Source organism: Protopterus annectens, chromosome 10.part0, assembly GCF_019279795.1.
Source record: "Protopterus annectens isolate FY-2018-M chromosome 10.part0, PAN1.0, whole genome shotgun sequence".
Lineage (NCBI taxonomy): Eukaryota > Metazoa > Chordata > Ceratodontiformes > Protopteridae > Protopterus > Protopterus annectens.
Genome location: NC_056744.1, coordinates 340,158,980 through 340,186,495, shown reverse-complemented (window position 1 = coordinate 340,186,495; position 27,516 = coordinate 340,158,980). Strand labels below are relative to the sequence as shown.

General features: G+C 42.0%; 1 protein-coding gene across 2 annotated transcripts in view; it reads right to left on the bottom strand.

The window, feature by feature from the left end:
• Positions 1 to 27,516, bottom strand: part of ANKRD45 (ankyrin repeat domain 45) — a 334,657-nt gene that overhangs the window by 167,459 nt on the left and 139,682 nt on the right. For both annotated transcript variants that reach the window (XM_044085235.1, XM_044085233.1), the window contains exon 4: positions 3,614 to 3,708. In XM_044085235.1, coding sequence (XP_043941170.1) covers positions 3,614 to 3,708 — 95 coding nt within the window. The remainder of the gene's footprint in view (positions 1 to 3,613; positions 3,709 to 27,516) is intronic.

Below are 27,516 nucleotides of genomic sequence, written 5' to 3'. Positions count from 1 at the left end.
TTTTGTGGATGGCATGCTTATGCTAGCCATTCAAGAATCTTAGAAGAACCATCTGTAATCTTAAGTGACATACTCTGTGGAGTTACTGGTCAAAATACTTCCCTTTGCCTTGTCCCTAATGAAGTGTCAAAAAAAAAAAACATGATTGAGTATAATAGTTTGACTTTTTTTACTTACATACCTTTTCACTCTGTATTTACTGTCTATGAAAACTTTAACCTGTGGACCTCAAGTCCATTCGTTCCTAGTGCAGGAGTCTGTCTGCACTGAGTGAAAGCTGCCTGGGGGGCAACTTATTTGCTTGCCAATTGTCACTAACAATCTCCAGGCAGAGACTCTATACAGTGTCCTTCCCAGTAAGCAGCCCATATAATTAAGAATACAAGTTATAGGGGTGGCCCTGCCACCCCTAGGTAGCTAATGGTGGCTGATATCATCACAGGGTATCCTGTGGCCTCTCTCTACCTGTACATGCTCCCACACACATGCCTCTGATATCTACTAGCACTGTCTTGGGACTAACAAGTTTGACAGTTGGCTCACAGGGTTAAGGCTTTGAGCTAAGAACCTGTGATACAGGGTTTGACATCCTTGAGCAAGTCACTTAACCAGACAATTCTTATTGGCAACTGGAAATTAGGGCTATGCTCCTCAATGGTCCCTTGGACTGCAAGCCTAATAACTACCTATGACCTTAAGTACCAGGCTGACATCCCCTGGTCTATGGCCAGTGGTGTTGTCCAAGCCTCTGCTTGCATATCAGCAAATGGCTGAGCAGAATTCCCCCATGGATGAATTGCTGCAGTCTGCTCACTCTTACCCCCCCCAAACACACACACACACACACACACACACACACACACACACACACACACACACACACACACACACACACACACTACACATTCTTCCAGTGCCCAAGTAACTACTCAAACTGAGATAATTTCTGTCATAGATGGTGCATTATCTCTCTATAACACAGAGCTGGGGTAAACTTCAGCACAGAGATGGGGTAAATGGGGGAAAACTTCAGCAGCCATATAGGGGGCTCCCTATACCTGGTCTGTGGTATCTTACTTGTATGGAATTCCTAAGACTTGCATATTTCTTCATATGTATATCTGTGTTTAAAGGATGCTCTCTGGAATCCTTATTTGTTCTTGCCTGTGGCCCACGACTTTAAAGAATATGGCCTTTGTACTGGCTTGCTTACACAGTTAACAAATGATAACTGAATATATAATACAATAAAAAATAAGCAAACATGCGCGAAATAGAGCACTACACCACATCACCACTACAATATCCACTCTGAATCTGTTTAAAGGTTATATCAAATGCAATTACCTCAATATTACCTATGGATAACCTGTCAGACTTAAAAATGTTTGTCTGTATTACACAATTTCTGAAATAAGCTCTAACGTTTTTCATTTCATATTACAATCCATGGAAATTTCAGTAAAATGGCAATACATCTATAAGTTTCCCAAACCTCACCCCACAAACTCCAAATAACAAAAAAAGTGACTTACAGAATCACTGAATGTACCCATTGGGTGGGCCTGCAGCAGAGCACTCCAACGTAATAAAATGGTAATGCAGATTTGTGAACATCTGACTGATTGTCAGCACCTATCAAACACCTACTGTACAGTTACATTAGCAGCCAGAGAGCTGTCAGTCCCCCTATTCCAGGTATAACTGGAATAAAGCAAAAGTTGTGGAAAAAGTGTGCAGGATAACATGTCATACTGCTACATCATGCAATGCTAATCACAAAAATATCAGCTAGACATTCTATCCTTAAAAATGAATGGGCCTAAACTTTTCATAAAAGTTTTTTTTTCCTGCATGAGTATTCACACTAGGATGCTATGTTTTTCCTGTTCACTTTACTTTCACTACAATGCAGAAACTTTTGGTCCATATCTTGGATAATGTTCAACATTTTATGATGCAGACTTTAAAAGTAATGAAAACTCAAATATCCATCATTCCAGAGTGGTTATAGTAGTGCCGAGGAGCTAGAGTTTTGTCTGTTTATTAAACCTTCATTTTATTGGATTACTGGCATTTGTTGTGTTTAGTGGTTATAGCAGTGCCGAGGAGCTAGAGTTTTGTCTGTTTATTAAACCTTCATTTTATTGGATTACTGGCATTTGTTGTGTTTAGTGGTTATAGCAGTGCCGAGGAGCTAGAGTTTTGTCTGTTTATTAAACCTTCATTTTATTAGATTACTGGCATTTGTTGTGTTTAGTGGTTATAGCAGTGCCGAGGAGCTAGAGTTTTGTCTGTTTAATAAACCCTCATTTTATTGGATTACTGGCATTTGTTGTGTTTAGTGGTTATAGCAGTGTCGAGGAGCTAGAGTTTTGTCTGTTTATTAAACCCTCATTTTATTGGATTACTGGCATTTGTTGTGTTTAGTGATTATAGCAGTGCCGAGGAGCTAGAATTTTGTCTGTTTATTAAACCTTCATTTTACTGGATTACTGGCATTTGTTGTGTTTAGTGGTTATATCAGTGCCAAGGAGCTGAAGTTTTGTCTGTTTATTAATCCTTCATTTTATTGGATTACTGGCATTTGTTGTGTTTAGTGGTTATAGCAGTGCCGAGGAGCTAGAGTATTGTCTGTTTATTAAACCTTCATTTTACTGGATTACTGGCATTTGTTGTGTTTAGTGGTTATAGCATTGCCGAGGAGCTAGAGTTTTGTCTGTTTATTAAACCTTCATTTTATTGGATTACTGGCATTTGTTGTGTTTAGTGGTTATAGCAGTGCCAAGGAGCTGGAGTTTTGTCTGTTTATTAAACCTTCATTTTATTGGATTACTGGCATTTGTTGTGTTTAGTGGTTATAGCAGTGCTGAGGAGCTAGAGTATTGTCTGTTTATTAAACCTTCATTTTACTGGATTACTGGCATTTGTTGTGTTTAGTGGTTATAGCAGTGCCGAGGAGCTAGAGTTTTGTCTGTTTATTAAACCTTCATTTTATTGGATTACTGGCATTTGTTGTGTTTAGTGGTTATAGCAGTGCCGAGGAGCTAGAGTATTGTCTGTTTATTAAACCTTCATTTTACTGGATTACTGGCATTTGTTGTGTTTAGTGGTTATAGCAGTGCCAAGGAGCTGGAGTTTTGTCTGTTTATTAAACCTTCATTTTATTGGATTACTGGCATTTGTTGTGTTTAGTGGTTATAGCAGTGACAAGGAGCTGGAGTTTTGTCTATTTATTAAACCTTCATTTTATTGGATTACTGGCATTTGTTGTGTTTAGCGGTTATAGCAGTGCTCTGGCAAACACAGTGGCCAACAATTATACACTGATTTCCACAACATAGTCTTTTGGATGGCTCTCTATTTGACGGAGCATAGCTTTAACAATGATGGCCCATTTACCACTAAACCTTATAACATCTCTGCCCTAGGGTGGAATTCTAAATCTGCTTGTATGTTTTTTTCGTTATTAAAAAGACTGGTACAAAATGTATTCGCATGCAATTTTGTTCAGTAGAAAACAAGACCAAACCTAAATGGTAACAGTGTTGTGCACCACTAAAAAGCTGTACACATCATAACACAGTATGCAAAACAGATCTCTTCTGTTTACCTTATCTTCCTTTGTCAGACGTCCTTGTACTTTCTCTGGGTCACTAATTATCCCCTGGATGTGAGTAATGTAGAGTTGAAGTGCCTGCTTTGCCTCTGAAATATAAGAACCTAATTATTTCCTCCCACACTGATAACAAAAATAAGATGGTACAAAAGCACAGCTGTCTGCATGCAGTGATCATCGCAGCACAGTCATGAAACCAGAGTCCCAAACTCACACTAACATAAAAAATGACCTCTCACAGTACTAAACTTGTATTACACTGACATTCCATACTGATAATACAGATCTACATCCCCATGGAATATTAGATTATCTTAACATAACACGTTTAATGTCTTTTTGGAAACATCCCTGATTTCTGAAACCAAGTTTTCTTAGTAATGTTTTAATGCACATAATCCAATGCAGTTACAGAAAGTTCATATTTTCAAACTGACCCCAACCTCCCCAACAGCCACCACAACATCATCATCTCAGAATCATCATCATCATTATCAATCCCCTTTTTTCCCATTTTTTTGCATGGGGTTGGGGTGTTGTGTCAATTGTTACCATATCTCTTGCTCTTGATTCAATGCCACTCTCTTACCTTCTTCAACAGTCATGCCTGACTGTCACAGGTCTTCTCTCACACAATATATCCATCTCTTTGCTGGACACCCTTGTTTCTTCTTACTGTCTTCTTTTCTATCCCAAATCTTCTTCACCCAATTTCTTTCTTTTCTGCATATGTGTCTGAACCAACGTAATCTGTTCTCGTTGACCTTTTCTGCAATTGGACCTACTTGGACTTAGGATTATAAGATCATAGGAGGTTACTAGACTAATTGTCCTGGGGCCCTTACAAGCCTGGCCAAGAGTTTATCCCCAAAATGAAACCTCAATCAGCACCGGTCGCCCTGCCAATGAGGGACACAGGTGGAACCCCCTGGGACAAATGTGCGTTTTCCCATCCACTCATCAAGTTTGTGCTTGAAGAGGGTCAGTGAGGTACTCTATTTGATGTGTATGGGAAGTCTATTCCAGAGACGGGGCAGCCTCTGGGAGACAAACCTGTCTCTCCAGCAGGTTTTGTTGATGTTGCGTATTAGATTTAGGCCTTTTGAGTGGGTAATGCGCGAGGAGTTAGATTTAGGGATATGGAGCATCTCTAGTAGGCCAGGCTCCGAGATTGCCTTGTAGACAAGACACAGATCACCTCTGAGCAGTCTGTACAATACCAAGTAGAATGACAGTGATTTGAGCCTGTCCACATGGGACAGGTTTTGGAGGCCATGGATTCTCTTTGTGAGGTATTTCTATGGTCTTTCCGGTTGGTGCAGATGTTTGGAGAGGTACATACCACACAGGGTGTTATACTCAATTATTGGTCTAACTAGGGAGTAGTATAGAGAGCTAATAACCTCCTTTTTTCTGGATGCAATCCCTTTACTTATGATGTGATGGTTGCATGTGAGAGTATTATCAACCTGAGTACCCAGGTCTCTCACCATAGTTCGTGTGCTTAGGGGGTTGTCATTCATATGATAATCAGTAGGGGCTGTGTTTTTGCCGAACGGTATGATGCTAGATTTTTTTGTGTTTAGTTTGAGGCCATGACTTTGGCACCAGTCATTAGTTGCTGTGAGACCCTCTTGCAGTATGTTGCACCCAACTTACAGTTATCCGCAAACTTGGTCAATTGCAGGCCTTTTGTCTTTGCCTGGACCTCTGAGAAGTAGATGCCAAACATTAGGCATCCCATAACAGATCCCTAAGGAACTCCAGCTATCGGAGGTGGAGGTGCTTATTTTGACCTTGAGGGTTAGCCACCCACCTGATGAGATAGGGATTTACACCAAGATGTGTTAGCTTCTCAATTATGTCTGAGTGGGGGATTGTGTCAAAGACCTTCACCAACTCAAGGTAAGCTCTATGTACTGACTTTCCCCTCATCCGTGGCCTTGGTAACAGTCTCAAAGAAGTCAACCAGGTTGAACAGGCAAAATCTGCCCTTGATGAATCCAAACTGGGTGGGGCCAAGTGCTTAGAGATTGCCTATGTCCTTGTTTATGAGAAATCAGACTTGTCAAGTTAATGGGATGATAGTTTCCAGGGTCAGTAGTGGCACCACCTTTGTGCAAGGGGATGACAATGGTAGTACTCCAGTCTGCTGGAATAAAGCCTGTACTTAGCCTGTGGTTGAATATCAGCTCTGATGTCCTCATTTCTTTCTCTGTCCTACAATGTGCATCCTACCTCCCATCTCAGGCATTTCATCTCCATAACCTCAACTCCATAACTTCTTCAACTGCTCTGCTTTAACTGCCCAGGTTCCTGTACCATAAAGTTGTACTGGTCACAGCACTGTTTTGTACACTTTTCTTGCCAGCTTCTTTAGCATTTTTCTGTCATACACTACTCCTAACACTCTGCCAGTTGGCTGCAGCACCTCTGATTTTAACTTTGACCTCCTCATTCAGACTTCCTTTCCCTTCAACCACCCCTCCCAGTTACCTGAAGCTATTAGCCACCCCTCTCAGTTACCTGAAGCTATTAACCACCCCTCCCAGATACCCGAAGCTAGTAACCACCCCTCCCAGATACCTGAAGCTATTAACCACCCCTCCCAGTTACCTGAAGCTATTAACCACCCCTCCCAGTTACCCGAAGATATTAACCACCCCTCCCAGATACCTGAAGCTATTAACCATCCCTCCCAGATACCTGAAGCTATTAACCACTCCTCCCAGATACCTGAAGCTATTAAACACCCCTCCCAGTTACCTGAAGCTATTAACGACCCCTTCCAGATACCTGAAGCTATTAACCACCCCTCCCAGTTACCTGAAGCTAGTAACCACCCCTCCCAGATACCTGAAGCTATTAACCACCCCTCCCAGTTACCTGAAGCTAGTAACCACCCCTCCCAGTTACCTGAATCTAGTAACCACCCCTCCCAGTTACCTGAAGCTAGTAACCACCCCTCCCAGATACCCGAAGCTAGTAACCACCCCTCCCAGATACCTGAAGCTAGTAACCACCCCTCCCAGATACCTGAAGCTAGTAACCACCCCTCCCAGATACCTGAAGCTAGTAACCACCCCTCCCAGTTACCTGAAGCTAGTAACCACCCCTCCCAGTTACCTGAAGCTAGTAACCTACTCCATTTCCTTTCTATCTCATTTCTCCACTTCTTCTGATTCCCCTATTTGCTGTCACTGCATTTATAAACTTATTTGGATTCTCACAATTAATCCAAGAACCCACCAGAGTTGACAAAAGATCCAATAAACTCTCCATTCTCGATTGGACTTTAGTTAACCTCCCCAAAGAAAATGATCATGTGGGCTACCTACCTGATATACTGAGTGACCACTGCCCCACTTTCCTTCGTAGACAAGTAAACATACCCAAACCTATACTATATAAGGAGACCAGAAATGAGCACAAGGTAAATCCACAAATCCTTAACAGTATGCTACAACAAAGTAACTGGCACCCACTACAAAACCTACCATTAGACCAGGCAGTTGAATATTTTAATAATACTTTTATGAAAGTGCTAAACATACTAGCTCCCATCAGGAAACATAGAACTAAGGTTAACTATGCCCCTTGGCTAAATAGGACAACAAAAGTACTACTAAAAGCCAGAGACAATGCCTAAAGGAAGTGGAAAAAGAATAACACCAACCAAGATAAACAAATATATCAACAACTTCGGAACCAGGCCAAAAAACAAATAAAAATGGACAAACAAAACTACTTCCTAGGGACCCAAAACAAACATTCCAAAAACCCCAAAAAGTTCTGGCAGGCTTTAAATTCCCTTCTAAAACCCGGCCAAACTACAACCCCAGCTCTCAACACCAACTATGATAATGACAGCATAGCTTCCCAGTTTAACCATCACTTCACAGACTCTAGTCTATCATTATCTACTCAGCTATCAAACAATAACCCCATACTCACCCCAACTATAGATCACAATAATATACCCCCCTTTACCCTCTCACCCATACCAACCTCCACAGTAAAAAAATTAGTCTCAAAACTAAAACCCACCACTCTCGCAGCAGATGGCCTGCTTTTACTGTATTTGTGTTTCTTCCTACTTTATTTTGCTTTTGCATCATCTTAAAAGTACTCAATTGTATTTATTACTGCTTGGTGTAACTCATTCCAAGCCTTTTAGTTTAACTTGGGCTTCAGACCAGTTGTTTTACATTAAGAGGGTTTGTGGTCTGCACTGTAGTGGCAGAACAGGTAGCTTGCATCCTTCTAGGTTGGGAACTGCTGATTGAGGGCTCAGTGTCTGTTATTCTAAAAGTGTATTAATTCTGGTTTAAGCACTTGGGCTTTCAGGCCAGTTATTTTACATTAAGAGGGTTCATGGTCTGCACTCTTGTGGGAGGAGAGGCTGGACTCTGGCCTTCTGAGCTGGGAATTTCTGGTTAAAGGCTTATAGTGCATGCATATCTGAACTGCTTCTTACTGAAATTGGTACACCTTGTTTGTTGTAGCATAGACTAGATCCAGGCCTGCTGAATCTAGCTTTGTTTGTATAACTTGAGCACTAATCCAGGTATTCTTTAAAGTATTCAGTTGTATTTATTACTGCTTGGTAGTAACTTGATTAAAGTGTAGCTATCATTCTAAGTCTTTTGGATTAAGCACTTGGGCTTCAGACCAGTTGTTTTACATTAGGAAGGTTTGTGGCATGCACTGTGGTGGCAGGACAGGTAGCTTACATCCTTTTAAGTTGGGAACTGCTGATTGAGAGCTCAGTGTCTGTTATTCTAAAAGTGTATTAGTTCTGGTTTAAGCACTTGGGCTTCAGGCCAGTTATTTTACATTAAGAAGGTTCATGGTCTGCACTCTTGTGGGAGGAGAGGCTGGACTCTGCCCTTCTGAGCTGGGGTTTTCCGGTTAAAGGTTTATAGTGCCTGCATATTTGAACTGTTTCTTACTGAAATTGGTACACCTTGTTTGCTGTAGCATAGAATAGATCCAGGCCTGCTGAATCTAGCTTTGTGTGTATGCTTGTTGTTTGTTTGCTTGTTATTTCCCTGGAACGCTAATTCCACCTAAAACGCGGCTTTTCAGCGCTTCTGTGGATCCCTAGTGATATCTCCATTGCTTACTGTACTTATTTCCTTGTTTCACTTGAAAGAAAGTTACTGTTTGTCGTTTTTGCATTTAAGTTGCCTGTAACACACTGCACTTAAGTTACCTGGCACTTGCTCACTAAGCAATTATATAAGTCAGCACTAAAAAATTAAAAGCACTATACCCTCACAAACTCCCCTTGAGTACCTTGTTCCCCATTGGCCCTTGTTTTCAATTATAAAGGAATTCCCAATACTATTCTAGCATGTCCAAAGGTCAGTTGTCAATCTCCTCTCCGGTCCAGCTGGTGAATCTGGGAATCTTGAGGCAATGTTACAACTGCCTCATGTACACAGACAACCCTCTCCTCCTCCCAACAAATTCCAACACATGTGAGAGATGCAACCATATAGCCAAACTGGAGGCTAAGCTCTCTCAACTTTGTACTGGCATAACCAGTCAGGAGGAGAAGTAAACCACACTCACTACAATTCCAGTCTCACATAGAGGTACCACGACAGCAAACCAAACACATAATCACATAAAAACATACTCGGAGGCTCTAAATAAAGATCTGCCTAAGCAGCAGAGACCTCCAAAGCAGACACCCAAGCAACCGCTACCCCAAAACAAAACACGTGCAACACATATCTCACAAAGCCAGTGTGCCGAACAGTCACAGCCCTTAAGGCTAAACAACACACCTGATACACTTGTAATAGGTGACTCTATCGTCAGGCACACCGACGTCCCGCTCACCAGGCTGAACATGGAAAAGGTCACGGTGAGCAGCCTGTCGGGCGCTAGGATCCGCCACATAACACAGGCACTCAGGTCACTCCAAGGCAAGTACAAATATGACTCAGTCATTGTCCATGCTGGTGTGAATGACCTGAGACGTACCTCCCTGGACTACATGAAAAGAGACATAGAGGAGCTCTCTGAGCATGTAGCCCAGGCCGGTATGACCCTGACCTTGAGTAGCATCTTACCCTCACCAAGAATTATGCCACAATATGAAGACAAGATGATCAATTTCAACAACTGGCTTAAGTATTGGTGTCATTCAAAGGGGATCCAATGCCTGTCAGCCTGGGATGATATGCTCAACAAGCCACGATGCTTCGCTAAGGACGGCTTGCACCTGTCACCCCTGGGCTTTTGGATATTGGCAAAGGCTCTTGCTACCCCCATAGTGCCTTTTTTAGGCAAGGCTCAAAAGACAAACCCACCTCCATAGGTATCACGAGGGATAAGAAACTAAGAGTAATGCTACTCAACTCCAGAAGTCTAAACCTCAAGATGCACGCACTCGAAACTCTCCTTAGCATGGAGAACACTGATATCTGTGCAGTAACAGAAACCTGGTTCAGGGCTCCTGAGAGCACCCCAGCACTACCAGGTTATACCTCATACCATGCTTTTCGTCCCCAAAACTTGGACCGAACTACAAAAGGAGGGGGAGTATCAATATTCATCAAAGATACCCACACCTCCAGGTTGGTGGCACAGCACGAAGCATCAGAGACTATCCATGTGCAACTAACAGTGGGTAAAACTGCCTTCCAGTTTATAGCCTGCTACAGACCACCCTCCCAAACCCAGGAACTCCACTCGGCCTTCCTGAGAACACTGGAAAATATGAAAGTCTCTCTAAACACCATTATATTGGGCGACTTCAACTACCCAAACATAGACTGGGAGCATTACTCTAGCTCCAACACCCTAGCCCAAAGGTTCCTAGAATTCATAAACTCAAATGCTATGGAACAACTTGTTACCACTCCCACAAGAGGGGAAAACATACTGGACCTGATCATCACCAACATGGGGATTCTATGCTCCAGACCAGAAGTGTATCACTCACTGGTAAGATCAGACCATAAACTAATCCAACTGGATATTCACATCCCGACCCCACCCCCTGCCCAGAAAACCACAGTGAAAAACTTCTCTAAAGTAAATTTCACACTCCTCAAAACTGACGTGGAATCCTTCAAAGCCCCCGGGCCTGTGGAAAATACGGCCCAGACCGCAGAATCCTTTATAAATGCATTCTATGAACACCTTCAGGAATGCATGGATCATGCAATCCCAAATAAAACCAAGACCCAATCCTCCAAAGGCAGACGTCCTGTCTGGTGGACTCCAGCCATAAGCAAACTATACAATAGAAGGAGGAAGCTACTACATGACAGAGCAAAATCCCAAAAAGGAAAGGCATCTCTGATCAGTATTAGCAAAAAACTACGGGCACTCATAAAATTGTCTAAGGCCAGCTTCAAGAGAAAAATTGCACAGGACACTAAGGATAATCACAAGGCTTTCTTTAGTTATGTTAGGAACCTGGGTGGGAATTCCCAGATATGCTCAGAATTAGTCCAAAATGACAAAACATACACCAAACCCACAGGCATTGCCAACATCCTAGCTGACAGGTTCAGTGTAAACTCCCCCCCCTCCCCACCAAAAGGGCAAATATCTATCCCAGCAGAGTGTTGCCCCCCTGACATCTCAGATGCTCAGGTAAGAGCCACCCTCTCCAAAGCAAAAAACACAGCATCAATGGGACCAAATGGTGTCCCGGGCTGCGTCCTACATGAACTCCAAGAAGAGCTAAACCCAAACATAAAACTACTGTTCAATCTCAGCCTTACTACAGGATATGTACCCAAAGAGTGGTGTACAGCAACAGTGGTCCCTCTCCACAAAGGTGGTGCCTCAAAGGACCCTGGAAACTATCGTCCCATAAACCTGACTAGCTTGGTCTGCAAAGCTATGGAAAGGATCATCATGGACCTCATAAATAAAGATATTGGGGACCTACAGACACTGGATCCTACCCAGTTCGGCTTTGTTAAGGGCAGATCCTGCCTCTTAAACCTGGTCGCCTTCTTTGAAACCGTCACCAAGGCCATTGACGAAGGGAAGGTAGTCCACACAGCCTACCTGGACCTCGCAAAAGCCTTCGATACAATACCCCACTCGGGCATTATAGATAAGCTCATCAGCTTAAATATAAACCCCTATGTCACTAGATGGGTTGCAAACTGGCTCAAGGACAGAACCCACATGGTTAGAATTGCTGGAGCCATGTCAAACTCCAAACCAGTTACAAGTGGCATCCCACAAGGCTCAGTCCTGGGACCTCTCTTGTTCGGTATATTTTTCTCGGAAGTACAGGCCAACACGGAAGGACTGTGGCTGATCAAGTTTGCAGATGACTGCAAATTGGGCACCATAATCAACTCTCCAGCTGACACAAGCATTCTCCAAAAGGGCCTCATAGAAACAGACAACTGGTGCCAGAGCCATGGCCTCAAGCTAAACGCCAAAAAGTGTATAGTCATCCCCTTTGGCAAAAACAAAGTGCCCACAAATTACCACATAGGTGGTAATCCATTAAGTACAGAAGAAGTAATTAGGGACCTGGGGACCCAAGTTGATAGCAATCTCTCATTTGACAACCACGTGGCCAAAGTGGTTAGAAAAGCATTTTATATAGCCAACCTAATCATGAAGGGATTCGCATCTAGATCAGGGGAGGTCATCGTGCCTCTTTACTCATCCCTCATCAGGCCCATAATTGAGTACAATGCCCCTTTTGGGATGTACCTTACCAGACACCTGCAGCAACTGGAAAGACCCCAAAAGTACCTCTCCAAGAGGATCAAAGGGCTCAAACAGATGCCATATGCTGCCCGGTTAAAGAAACTCCAGCTCTACTCAGTGGCATACCGCCTGCTCAGAGGCGATCTGTGCCTATCGTATAAAGCCATGTCCAACCCGGAATTAAGGGACATGCTGCACCTCAAAAAATCCCAATCCCATCGAGCTACGCACTCCAGAGACTTGAACCTCAGCTCTGAAATAAATAGGACATGCTGGAGGGACAGATTCATAACCCAGAGGCTCCCTTCACTCTGGAATAAAATCCCAGTCCAGGTTAGGCAGAGTCCCTCACTGACTCTCTTCAAGAGGAATCTTGATGAGTGGATGGGAGATCATAGGTTTACCCCAGGTATCACTTCTATGTCATTGTTAGACAGAGGCACAGTATACTAACCTCGAAAAAGGGCATAGCAAACTTAATTTAAAATGGGTGGCGAAAGCCAAACATACTCTGGCTAGGCTTATAAATGCCCTAGGGCAGATAGCCTAGTATGAACCTATGAACCAACTACTTTCCTAAAATTAGCTGCAAAATCCCTAGCCTACCCAATCTCACTTCTTATAAACCACTCCATACAGGAAGCCTACATCCCCCAACTATGGAAAGTGTCATACATAATACCCCTACACAAAGGAGGTAACTCCTATGAACTATCAAACTACTGCCCCATTGCTATCCTATCCCACCTCTCTAAACTCCTGGAGAGATGCATTCACACCCAGGTGATGCACTTCTTAACCTCACATAATCTCCTCTCCCTCACACAGCATGGCTTCCGCCCAAACCACAGTACAACTACTGCTCTTCTCTCCTTTACCAATCAGATTAATCAACTTAGAAACAACAACTTTGTATCAGCCATTTTCTTAAATCTATCTACGGCATTTGACATGGTCTCACACAACCTACTTATAGACACTCTAACCGCCATCTCCTTTGCCCCCTCTGCTACTTCCTGGTTCAAAAACTATCTCTCGGATAGAAAACAGTCAGTAAAATGGCAAGGCATACTATCACCACTACTACAGGCATACTATCACCACTACTACAGGCATACTATCACCACTACTACCAACTACTGTAGGCATTCCACAAGGGTCAATACCAGGTACTTTACTATTTACCATTTTCACCAACAAACTACATACCTCCACCCTGCATGCATCACTTATACAGTACACAGATGACTCAACCCTAATCTGCTCAGCCCCAACCATAACCACTCTTCAGAAACTTACCTAAGAATCCTTCTGCTCCATAGAAAAATGGATTACTGATATCCACCTTATTCTAAACCCCAAGAAGACCAAATTAGTTCTATTCACCCTCAACAAATACAAAACCACACCTCTTTCTTGCACCATCACCTCCAACAATGGCACATTAATCTCTCCCTCCCCCCCATACTAAGTTACTTGGTGTTGAAATAGATCAGGATCTTAACTTCAATGTCCACATCTCTCAAACCATTAAAAAGGTTCATAAAAAATTAGGAACTTTATACAAACACAAACAGTTCCTATCAGACCAAGCACGAATCACCCTAGCCCAAACCCACCTCTTGTGTACCCTACTATATGCATCACCAATCCTAATTCACATCAGGAAAGCAGACCTAGACAAACTAGAATCATGCTACAATAAGACTGCAAAATTTGCAGTAACTCCACTTTTAGAAGTCATCACTGTCTTGCCTTAAAGCACCTACAATGGTTAGAACTCCCTCAGCTAATCAGGTATCACCAACTAGTGCTCACCTTCAACATACTAAAGAATCCCCACAAAACGCCAGCCCTAAACCAACTACTAAACCAATACTCAGCAAACCGTCATCTACGCTCATCAAACAAGACCCTGCTCTGTATATCCAAAGCCAACAACACTGCAGGGAAAGCCCTCTTCTCTCATACCATCGCTAAGGAATGGAATAAGCTCCCTCAAAATATATCCTCAGCAACATCTATCTCACTGTTCAAAAAAATCACTCAAGCCACACCTCTTGCAGTCATGGCTCTGTCCTTGCATTACATAAATGCTTTCCTAAAGCCACACCTCTTGCAGTCATGGCTCTGTCCTTGCATTACATAAATGCTTTCCTAAAGCCACACCTCTTGCAGTCATGGCTCTGTCCTTACATAAATGCTTTCCTAAAGCCACACCTCTTGCAGTCATGGCTCTGTCCTTACATAAATGCTTTCCTAAAGCCACACCTCTTGCAGTCATGGCTCTGTCCTTACATAAATGCTTCCTAAAGCCACACCTCTTGCAGTCATGGCTCTGTCCTTACATTAAATGCTTTCCTAAAGCCACACCTCTTGCAGTCATGGCTCTGTCCTTACATAAATGCTTTCCTAAAGCCACACCTCTTGCAGTCATGGCTCTGTCCTTACATAAATGCTTTCCTAAAGCCACACCTCTTGAAGTCATGGCTCTGTCCTTGCATTACATAAATGCTTCCTAAAGCCACACCTCTTGCAGTCATGGCTCTGTCCTTACATAAATGCTTCCTAAAGCCACACCTCTTGCAGTCATGGCTCTGTCCTTACATAAATGCTTTCCTAAAGCCACACCTCTTGCAGTCATGGCTCTGTCCTTACATAAATGCTTTCCTAAAGCCACACCTCTTGCAGTCATGGCTCTGTCCTTACATAAATGCTTTCCTAAAGCCACACCTCTTGCAGTCATGGCTCTGTCCTTACATAAATGCTTTCCTAAAGCCACACCTCTTGAAGTCATGGCTCTGTCCTTGCATTACATAAATGCTTCCTAAAGCCACACCTCTTGCAGTCATGGCTCTGTCCTTACATAAATGCTTTCCTAAAGCCACACCTCTTGCAGTCATGGCTCTGTCCTTACATAAATGCTTTCCTAAAGCCACACCTCTTGCAGTCATGGCTCTGTCCTTACATAAATGCTTTCCTAAAGCCACACCTCTTGCAGTCATGGCTCTGTCATTGCATTACATAAATGCTTTCCTAAAGCCACACCTCTTGCAGTCATGGCTCTGTCCTTACATAAATGCTTTCCTAAAGCCACACCTCTTGCAGTCATGGCTCTGTCCTTGCATTACATAAATGCTTTCCTAAAGCCACACCTCTTGCAGTCATGGCTCTGTCCTTACATAAATGCTTTCCTAAAGCCACACCTCCTGCAGTCATGGCTCTGTCCTTGCATTACATAAATGCTTTCCTAAAGCCACACCTCTTGCAGTCATGGCTCTGTCCTTACATAAATGCTTTCCTAAAGCCACACCTCTTGCAGTCATGGCTCTGTCCTTACATAAATGCTTTCCTAAAGCCACACCTCTTGCAGTCATGGCTCTGTCCTTACATAAATGCTTTCCTAAAGCCACACCTCTTGCAGTCATGGCTCTGTCCTTACATAAATGCTTCCTAAAGCCACACCTCCTGCAGTCATGGCTCTGTCCTTACATAAATGCTTCCTAAAGCCACACCTCCTGCAGTCATGGCTCTGTCCTTACATAAATGCTTCCTAAAGCCACACCTCCTGCAGTCATGGCTCTGTCCTTACATAAATGCTTTCCTAAAGCCACACCTCCTGCAGTCATGGCTCTGTCCTTACATAAATGCTTCCTAAAGCCACACCTCCTGAAGGCGTGGCTCTGTCCTTGCATTACATAAATGCTTCCTAATCTCCTCCATTTCTTCTATCCTCCTTTCTATCACTGCTCACTATGCCTAATACTCAGTACTTCAAAAACTCCTAGAACATGACTACTTTCAGCTACTTTTTGCAACTATATTGCCTTCTATAATGTCACTTTGATTGCATCAGACAATGAGTATTATCTCTTGTTTTCTTTTCCTTCCCAAATAACCGACATCCAATGTCCTCTTTGTGAAATGTAAACCTGCCTGGAAAGATCTATTGTATGAAATATTTCTTGATTGTATATATAACACTTTATGAAATTATTTTTCTTTTCCTTCCCAAATAACCAACATCCAGGGTCCTCTTTGTGTAATGTAAACCTGCCTGGAAAGATCTATTGTATGAAATATTTTTTGATTGTATATAGAACACTGTATAAAATTGCTATTGTGGAGCTTTTCTCCCAGGGCCTCCGATGTAAATGGACCTAGTTCCAGTCGGACTTTCCCGGTAAACAAATGTAAAATAAAAATAAATAAATAATAATATTCCATACATAAAATCCAATAAAAACAAGCACTTTCGTCCCATTATCCACAGGACTTCATCGGATAAACCAGTAAAAATCCTGAACAATTTAAATATGTCACCATAAATAACAGGAGATTTAAAAGTGCAGTTTTCGATACAAATTTAAAGTGAAAACACATTTCCCCATTACAATCACAGAATGGAAAAGTTAAAACTACAAGGTCCTAGATTTATGAAACTGGATAAGGAGGATTGGGATGGTTACAATGGAGAAAAATGAATACAATAAGAGAATGTTAGAAGTGCTTGGTAAGGTATTTCATGTACCAGTGTCTATTAATAAAATGAATCACGCTTATAATATAGTCAGAACGCAGATAAAGGATATGTTTACAGATAATAGGATTTCTATTGATGAATACAATTACTTGAATATGTCCTCCCCTATTACTCCAACCATCTTTAGGATCTCTAAGATCCACAAGCATCTATCTAATCCAGCGCTGACACCTATTGTGGATGGAAGGGGGTCAGTTACTAGTGCTTGTGCTAAGTTCCTAGATAATATATTAAAAAATTTACTAGAGGATGAAAGGCAGGTTTGTAAGGATTCATGGGATTTCTTAGAGAAAATAAGCCATCTGGAGTTTTACAAGGAAGATGTACATGTCACAATTAATGCTAAGGATATCTATACTGTTATCCCACAAGATCTGGGTTTACAATGGTTTAGGCAATACCTGCATAAAAAAGATAGGGCAGGATTGAATAAATTTATATGAGGAACTACTTGAGCTCATATTAAAAATAATTGTATTTATTTTGAAAGGAAATATTACCTTCAACTAAAAGGGGTTTCTATGGGCTCTAACTGTGGGTCATTGTTTGAAAATATAGTGAAGGTCCACTGGGAGAAGCAATACCTGTTAGATGGTGACTACAATGAGTCCTACAGACTTTATCTCAGGTACCTGGATGATATCGTCCTGGAGTGGAGGGATACTAAGGACAGACTGGAGGATTTCATCCAGTACATAAACTGCATTACAGATTTGTTAGTTTATTCCTCACAGGTAGATGATAGGATGATCCTGTACCTTGACATACTGTTAGAGAAGGATTTTGACCACCACAGAATTTATATGTCACATATTTACAGGAAGTCCACCTATTCAAACACACTATTACACTTCACTAGTGTGCATCTGTTACAACAAAAAAGAGCTATGGTCAAAGGACAGTTTGTGAGGGCAGCGAGAATGGTAACCAAAGAGTCAGATTTACTTGAGTGTAAACTTATGGAATCTATGTTCCTAAAAAGAAGCTATCCATGGTCACTGATTAGTAGTCTTATGGAAGAAGTGATCCACAAAAGAGGGACAAAACATTTTACACCGATTCTGTCCTCTAAGACTTCAGACAATAGAATGAGCAGACTTGGTAATGAACAGCACATTGGTCCATATAAGAACTATTTTATAACCACTTGTAATATGGAAAGTGAAGTGATTAGATGGGGTATGGAGAAGAATTGGGCAATTGTGAAGGATGATACTGAGGTGAACATTAAACTAGGTAATAAACCAGCTGTGGTATATAAAAAAGGTGTTAGTTTGAGGAATATTTTGGAGACCCCCTCATGTAGGAACATTGATAATACTGGGGGGGGGGGTTGAAAAAATGTGGACAATTCCATTATTGTAAATACATTAAGGTGGGTGAACCGTATGAAAAAAGGGTGTGTTTTTAAACTGCAAGAGAAATATAACTGCTTTACAAGAGGTGTAGTATATGCAGCACTGTGGCAAAGCTGACAATGTTATTATATAGGTAAAATGGAGTGCATGCTTAAAGATCAGATCTATGAACACACTTACGATATCAAAATGGGTAAATTAATGAATATACCGGCTAAACATTTAATAAGCCATCTAGGGCATGAATTTAAATTTATTTTAATAGAATACGTTGTACCAAATAAAAGCAGAGAAGCTTGGCCACTGATCATTAAAATGAGAGAATTCTTCGGTCTCCTTTACCTTAACTATAATAGATGGCCAGGATTAGTTTAGTGTCAGCACTCAGATCTGTTTCCTTGAGCTCAGCACTTGTTCAGAACTCATTGTAAGCACTAAATAAGCTGCAAATTACTACAACACTCAGCTTTCCTCACTTGTCTAGAGGAAAACAGTTTGCAGTATGTAATAAATAAGCACCTATCCAGGCATGTCTAAGGGTCAGCTCCAGGTCTTTTCTCCTGTCTACCTGATGAATCTGGGCATCTTGGGGCAATGCAACAATTGCCTCATGTACACAGACAACCCTCTCCTCCTACTACCCAACACTACAACCTGTGAGAGATGCACTTATATAGCCAAAGTGGAAGCAAAGCTCTCTTCACCCAAGACTGGACTAGACAGTCAAGAGGAGAAGGTAAACACTTGCACCACACCACACTCATCACATAGTCCCTCAAAACCTACACCACCAAAACACACACACAGAAACAGAAAACACAGACCTACATTCACAGAGGATCTCAATAAAAATCTGCCCAAGCAACAGGGACCTTCAAAGCAGAAACGCACGCAACCTCCACCACCCCAACACAACCCAAATGACACATAGCCCACAAACTTAGTGTACCACTCAACCACAGCCCATAAGGCATAACAACGTATCCAACACTCTAGTCATAGGTGATTCTATAGTCAGGCACACTGATGTTCCACTCGCCAGGCTAAACAACGAGAAAGTTACTGTCAGCTGCCTGTTGGGTGCCAGGATCCACCACATAACGCATGCACTCAGGTCACTCCACAACAAGTACAAATATGACTCTGTCATTGTCCATGTTGGTGTAAATGACCTGAGACGTACCTCCCTGGACTACATGAAAAGAGACATAGAGGAGCTGTCTGATCTTGTAGCCCAGGCAGGTATGACCCTAGCCCTGAGTAGCACCCTGCCATCACCCAGAATTATACCACAGTACAAGGACAAAATGATTGACTTCAACAATTGGCAAAGCTTCTGGTGTCATTCTAAGGGGATCCAGTATCTGTCTGCCTGGGATGAAATAATCGACAAACCACGATGCTTTGCCAGAGATGGCCTGCACCTGTTGCCCTTGGGATTCCGGATACTGGCTAATGCTCTTGCCATCCCTACAGTTCCTTTTTTAGGCAAGGTTCAAATGACAAATTCACCACCATAACAGGTACAAGCAAGCAAAATCTGAGGGTAATGCTACTCAATGCTAGAAGTCTAAACCTCAAAATGCACTCACTCGAGGCACTCCTTAAAATGGAGAACATCGACATCTGTGCAGTGACAGAGACCTGGTTCAAGACTCCAGAGAGCACCCCTGCATTACCAGGCTATAATTCATACCACACCGTTTGGCCACCTAACCTGGATCGAAACAGTAAAGGCGGAGGCGTGTCCATACTCATTAAGGATATCCACACCTCCAGGCTAGTTGCACAGCATAATCCTTCCGAGATTATCCAAGTGCAACTAACTCTGGGCAAGACCGCAATCCAAATTGTAGCTTGCTACAAATCTCCCACCATGCCCCAGGATTCCCACTCCTCATTTCCTGATACAATAGAAAATATTAGGGTACAACTTAACACCCTAATAATGGGCGATTTCAACTACCCCACCATTAACTGGGAAAACTACTCATATACCAACTCTTGTGCTCAACGTTTTCCGGAATTCATAAATTTCAACACCTTGGATCAACTTATCCACACCCCCGCCAGGGGCAGCAATATCCTCGACCTGGTCATTAGCAACATGGGCAACCGGTGTTCCACACCAGACGTCAACTCCTCATTGGTTAAATCCGACCACAAGATAATCACCCTAGACATCCACATCCTGCCCCCCACCCCCATTAGGGAAACCACTGTAAAACATTTCTCCAAAGCCAACTTCACGCTTCTTAAGACTGAAGTGGCAAACTTAATAACACCCATGCTGATGGACAATAGAGGTACGACTGCTGAATCCTACACAAATGCACTTTATAAGCACTTACACGAGTGCATGGATCGTGCAATTCCTAACAGAACCAAGATGCTATCCTCCAAAAAAAGGAAGCCAGTCTGGTGGTCCCCTGCTACAAACAAACTCTACAACAGAAGAAAGAAACTGTTGCTAAAAAGAGTAAAATCCCATAATTGGAGGAACTCCCTGGTCAGCCTCAGTAAGAAGCTGAGATCCCTCATAAAATCCTCCAAAGCTAGTTCAAAAACAAAATCACCACTGATTCTAAAGACAACCACAAAGCATTCTATAGCTATGTCAAAAATCTCAATGGCAACACTCAGATCTGCTCTGAGTTACAGCACAATGGCACTAAATATACAGAACCACCTGACATTGCCAACATCCCGGCAGATAGGTTCAGTGCTAACTTTACCCTCCTCTCATCCCCTAAAGGTCCCATCTCTATACCGGAAGAATGCAAAGTTCCTGTAATCATGGCTGCACAGGTAAAAAACACACTCCCAATGCCAAGAACACAGCATCTATGGGACCTGAAAACATCCCAGGCTATGGTCTACACGAACTACAGAATGAACTGGCACCCCACCTAAGTACCATGTTCAATCATAGCCTCACCTCAGGCTTTGTGCCCACTGAATGGCGCACAGCGGTGGTTATCCCACTCCACAAAGGGGGAGCCACTATGGCCCCCTGGGAACTACCACCCCATTAGCCTGACAAGCCTGGTTTGCAATGCTATGGAATGTATCATCATGGAACTTATAAACAATGACATTGGTAATCTTCAGACTCTGGACTCCACCCAGTTTGGGTTTGTAAAAGACAGATTGTGTCTCCTAAACCTGATAGACTTCTTTGAAACGGTCACCAAAGCCGTAGATGAGGGTAAGGTGGTTCACACAGCCTATCTAGATCTCGCCAAGGCTTTCGACACAACCCCCCACTCTGGAATTATAGATAAACTCACTAAACTGGGTATAAATCCCTATGTCACAAGATGGGTTGCCAACTGGCTCACTGACAGAACCCACACTGTGAAAGTAGCAGACTCCAAATCCAACTTCAGACCAGTGACAAGTGGAGTACCACAGGGTTCAGTCCTGGGTCCTCTCCTGCTTGGTATCTACTTCTCTGAAGTACAGGCTAACACAGAACGTCTTTGGCTAATGAAGTTCATCGATGACTGCAAACTAGGAGCCATAATCAAAACTCCTAACGATGTGGACATCCTACAAAAGGGCCTCACTGAGACAAATGCCTGGTGTCAAAGCAATGGCCTCAAACTCAATGCCAAAAAGTGCATTGTCATCTCTTTTGGTAAAAACTCTGTACCCATGAACTACCACATAGGTTGTAGTCTACTTAACACCGAAAGTTTGATAAGAAACTTTGGGACACAGGTGGACAGTAGTCTCTCCTTTGATAATCACATTGCCACAGTAGTCAGGAAATCCTTCTATGTGGCACACGTCATCATAAAAGGTTTCTCATCCAGGAAAAAAGAGGTCATTGTCCCACTCTACTCATCACTCACTAGACCCATTATAGAGTACAACGCCCCTTTTGGTATGTACCTCACAAAACATCTACAACAACTGGAAAGGCTGCAGAAATACCTCACAAAGAGGATTACCAGCCTCAAACAGATGCCCTACGTAGACCGTCTAAAAAACTCCAGATTTACTCCGTCGCATATCGCCTACTCAGAGGCGATCTCTGCCTAACATACAAAGCTATGTCAAACTCAGAACTGTTGGACATGCTACACCTAAAGAAATCCCAATCCCTCCAAGATACATGCTCTAGGGACCTAAACCTTGTCACCACAATAAACAGAACATGCTGGAGGGATAGATTCCTGTCCCAGGGACTTCCCATACTCTGGAACAGACTACCTATCTATATCAAACAAAGCTCCTCATTAGCACTATTCAAGAAAAATCTTGATGATTGGATGGGAGATAGGAAATTCACCCCGGGGATCACTTCTGTGGCTCTGCTCAACAGGGCCACAGGAAAATAATTTTCTTGGGGTGGCAAAAGTCAGGGTACCTTTTGGCTAGGCTTATATAGGCCCTACGGCCAATAGCCTAGTACCTACCTATGTACCTATGAACCTATTGTTCCATTGCTTGTATCTTGAAAATGAAAGCTTTAGAAAGATAAAAGAACATAATTGTTTTGTAGTACTTAAAAATAGTGTGTCTTTTTCTAGCAAGCTATAACATTGCTCTTTATTATATGGTCTCTTGTAATGTAGGATTGTAATGGGGGAAATGTGTTTTCACTTTAAATTTGTATTGAAAGCTGCACTTTTAAATGTCATGTGATTTATGGTGGGATATTTAAATTGTATGGGATTTTTACTAGTTTATATGATGAAGTCCTGTGGGTAATGGGATGAAAGCACTTGTTTTTACTGGATTTTATCTACTGAATATTATTATTAAATCTTTTTAGAAGAAGTTCTGCTGCTTTACTGACTTCCATTTTGTTTTACATTCATACAGTGTGAAATGAATGTGATACCTCTATACTTCCCACAGTTGTGATATTTCCCTTTGTTCTTGTACACTGGCACTAGTAGGCTTACTCTCCAGTCATGTGGGATACACCTTTCCCTCCTAACTCAGCCAAAATCTCAATCATTTCTGTCTTGGCCTCATCTGTTCCTGCTGCTTTCCCTGATTTACTTTTCCTTACCATCGATCCTACTTTGTCTAAGGTGGGCTCCTCTTCTTCCATTGTAGGCTGCATCTGGGGCAGTACAGATTCTGTGGGGTTTTCTCCATTCAGAAGTTTCTGCAAGTATTCCTTCCATCTACCTCTGATGTCCTGTGGACTGGTGAGCAGGTTGTTGCTGGCATCCTTTATGAAGGATGCCTGATGACTATCTTCTTTATATTTCTGTCTTTGATTTGTAGCCTCTTTGTGCTGTTTGCTGAATCCCTTTCCAGAAGCTAGTAGAATGACTCTGATAATGCAACTGCTCTCTTAGCCTTTTGTTAGCCAGCCAATATTCTTTCTTAACCTGGTCTGTCTTTTTTATCACCCACTTTTTCGTGCACTCCTTCTTTCTTTCTTTTGATGGCTTCCTGGACTTGTGCGTCCCACCATCAGCTCTCCTTATGTGCCTTATTTTCATAGTTGGCTCGGCTGCATAACTGTTCTATAGTCTTCAAACAAGCTGTTCTGAAACACTGCCATTCTTCTTGAATTCCATTTATTTTCTCTTCTTCCCTGGTTGCTAGAGCCGTGACTATTTCCTTGAACTCTTGTACTTTCTCACCAGTCAACTTCCAGGTCTTCAACCTAGTCTCTGTTGACGTTAGAGCCTTCTCTGACCACTGCTTGTAGCTGATTGCTGCAATCAGTGGTTTATTCTGTGAGGTGACTGTTTCACTGGGGTTGACTTTGCAATCACTGATTCTACCAGAATGCCTTTTTCTTATTAGGAGGAAGTCTACCTAGGTTGCATGTTGGCTACTCTTCTATGTGATCTTGTGCTTGTCTCTCTTGCAGACCTATGTGTTGGCCAGTATCAAACCATTTTTCAGACAAAAGTCTAAAATGGTCCCTTCTTCTTTATTTATGTTGCTATACCCAAAAAGTACCCAGGCAGTCCTCATATCCTGTTCTCTCTGTCTCAATATGCACATTCAGGTCCTCCATTATCAGCCCAACTGATGCTATCCTGATTTATCTAACAGGTACTATAACTGCTGACTGAATGCACTCTTTCTCACTATCACACCCCTGCTGTGGGGCATAGGCTGAGATTATGAATATTGCCCTATCCTTACAATGGAGTCTGATTGCCATGAGCCTCTGACTAATTCTGATAACATCCCTCACTGTCTTCTGAAGCGTCTTCCTCATCACAAGTCTCACACCTTTTCTAGCTTATTCTTCTCCAGAGTAGAAGACTCTAGATCCCACACCAAGTGGCTTTGCTGCTCTGCCCTTCCATCTTGTCTCCTGTTCAGTCTCTCCCTTATAATCATGTCATCCACTTCCAAGCTGCATCCTGTCAGTGAACCTATACTGAATGTAGAAATTCTTAGTTCATATTTGGCAGGTAGGTTGGTTTATACCCATCTTTCATTTAAAAGAGTTATTCCAGGTGACGCAAGCTGGCAACTAGACACTGGCTGACTTACTGACCCAGGGCTGCTGGGCTTCACAGCAGGTATACAGTTGCCAATATGGGCACACATACCCCCTGCACCGTTAGCATGAGTTCTTAGTATAGGTTGGAGTAGGTAGGGTCCTCATCTCACTTATTACCAGCAAATACCCGTTCCCATTTTTTGCAGACATTAGTTACTGCAACCAAATCACCTACAGCCAACTTTTAGACCATCAAGTAGCTAACTCTGACATGGCACTTAGTCTGTGATCTGTGTTCTCCTATTTAGAAGACAATGCACACCACAGCTGATGCCCAAAGGGGTCTATACTACTCTTTCCCTGATATTCCTCATGAGTAAAAGCATTGCCTCTTCAAGGCACGGAAAACTAAGCAGGCAGAAGTTAGGTTGATATGATACTGTAGTGAGGCATCCAAAGGCTAGGATGCTGTTCATGGAGTGGGCTCTTTTATTCTACCCCAACAAGTAATTTTTCTGCAACTGCATCTTCCCAGGTATAGACAGCCAGTAATGTTGGTACAGTGAGCAAATGTTACTGCTCATAAGTGTAAGATATCTTCTACCCCCTCCTCCAGTTTCACTCAGTGCTATTACTCCAGGTTTCTGTAAAAATGTGTCCTCCTACTTCCACTCACAAGGTGAACAGTCCAACAGGCATTCAGTTCTTCCCTCCCTTGGTGACTCACTACTAACTTGGGTCCATTAGTGAACCCCGAAGGGATAAAGAAATTAAAGAGGAAAAGATTGAAGAAGTATTGAAAATATTTAATACTGAACAAATTTTAGCAAGATTTGGAAGGCTGACAGATAAGTATCCTGCAACAAAACTAAATAAATGGAATAAGTATGGAAAAGGCTATCAGAAGTGTGTAAGATAGTAGTAATTTTCTGTGCAGGAAGGGTGAGAGATAGAATTTAGATAACTGCAGGCTCACTACATGTGTCAGCTGTGACTACAAAAATTTAGCAGAAGTTTCAGGAAAGAGACTGGGAAAAACTTACAGGATTTTGTAGAAAAAGAAGTGGAAGGACAAGGCGAGCAAAAAGATGTAAGGATAGCAACGCGCATGATAAAGGCAGCTGTGTACAACTGAGGATGGGCATGAACAGAGCAGCTGTATGTGTAGAAGTAAGCAAGGCAAGAAGATTCAGAGATGGTTTAACAACATATAAAGTAATGCAAATAGGATTCCTACAATAAGCGAGGAGCTAGGAAAAGAATATATTAGAAGAATGTGATAAAACAGAAATTCCCCTGAGTTCAGTACCTTTTAGTCTATGTATGGATAAAAGTATCTTTGTCACTAAAATAAGATTAAACAATAAAGGTTCTCAAAACAAAAGGACAGTATTTCTAAAAATAATGATATATGCAGATGACATTTACTTACAATGATTAAAGATGAAATGGAAAATGTGGCAGCGATTGTTATTAAACAACTACAAGAAATAAGTTTGACTCTTTTAACTCTTAATATAGATAAAAACGAAGGATATGGCCTTAACGGTAACACAGGACAAATAAAGTGCATAAACAAAGCCTGGTCTGTTATTTCAGACATTCAGTTTCCATGTTTTAAAGTTTAAGGATCTCTTATGAGAAACAATATGGCACAAAAACTGAGAAGTATTGACAAAAATAATGAAAGAAACAACAGTATGGAGATATTATATGTCATCTCAAAAAAGGTATGTTTAATTAAATAATTACACTGCGGTGGTGGTGCTGCGGTAGCGTTGTCGCTTCACAGTAAGACGTTGTCCTGTTCGATTCTCAGCTAGAGCGTCTTCTGTGTGGAGACATGTGTGAATGGGCGTACCTTCGTTGAAGGTTGTGCGTCAGGGCTGGCAAACTCAGCACGTAAAAACCTACTGCCAATCATTAGCAGACCAGAGTTCCGCTGTGGCGACCCCTAACCGGGAAAAGCCGAAAGACACAACAACAACTTTTGGGATCCCGGGAGGTTATATAGTAAATGCATTTTCTGTATTACAGAGAAAAGAAGTAGAAATAAGTGATGGGGTCAAGAGTAAACCTAATAAAAAAAAGAATATCAAACAGCTTAAACAAACTAAGGGGTTAGGGAAACAAAAGTTCAGCCTCTACATGTCAGTGTATCTTCTGAACTTCTTCCAAAGTAATCAAGTGTGCTGTCAAATAAGTTAGAAGTAGCACTAGGGCTAGGTAATATATAGGGTGACTTGTAAGAATGAAGTAGCAATAAAAATAGTCACCTAATTTTTAAAATTGAGTACACTGAATATAAAATATGAAAATGAATGGAAATATAGAAAATAACTATATAAAAATTAACTAAAAATATACTGAGAAATATTGAGAAACTTAAGTCATGAGAGTCAAAAGGAATTAAGAGCAGGAATGATACAATTAAGCAGGAGTCAATAACATAAATATTTTTCTTGACGGATGGGAAACAAACACATGCCTGTAAAGGCATAAATGAAGAAGAAATTCTTAGGAGAATAGCACTGTAGTAGACCAGGATGTAAAAGACAGGAAGAAAGCTAATAACATGTTTCCTCTACTGTGAAAGAATTGTTGGTATTAAGCAGCACTATATTTTAAATGTGAGACTTTTCTGTATCTCATTTTTGCTTCTCATGAAGTTTGCACCTTCTGTTTTCCAGAACACCCTGAGTGGTGCACGGAGTGCTGATTGGTGGACAGGCCATCATCCGGGCAGCTTTGAAGTGTCAGTGCCTTTTCTGTAGCCCAGGTGCTTGGCCCCATGGCATCCTGACATCTGTAAACTCCCACAATGCCATTCTGTAGTACACACAAGGTCTTGTGTGTCAGC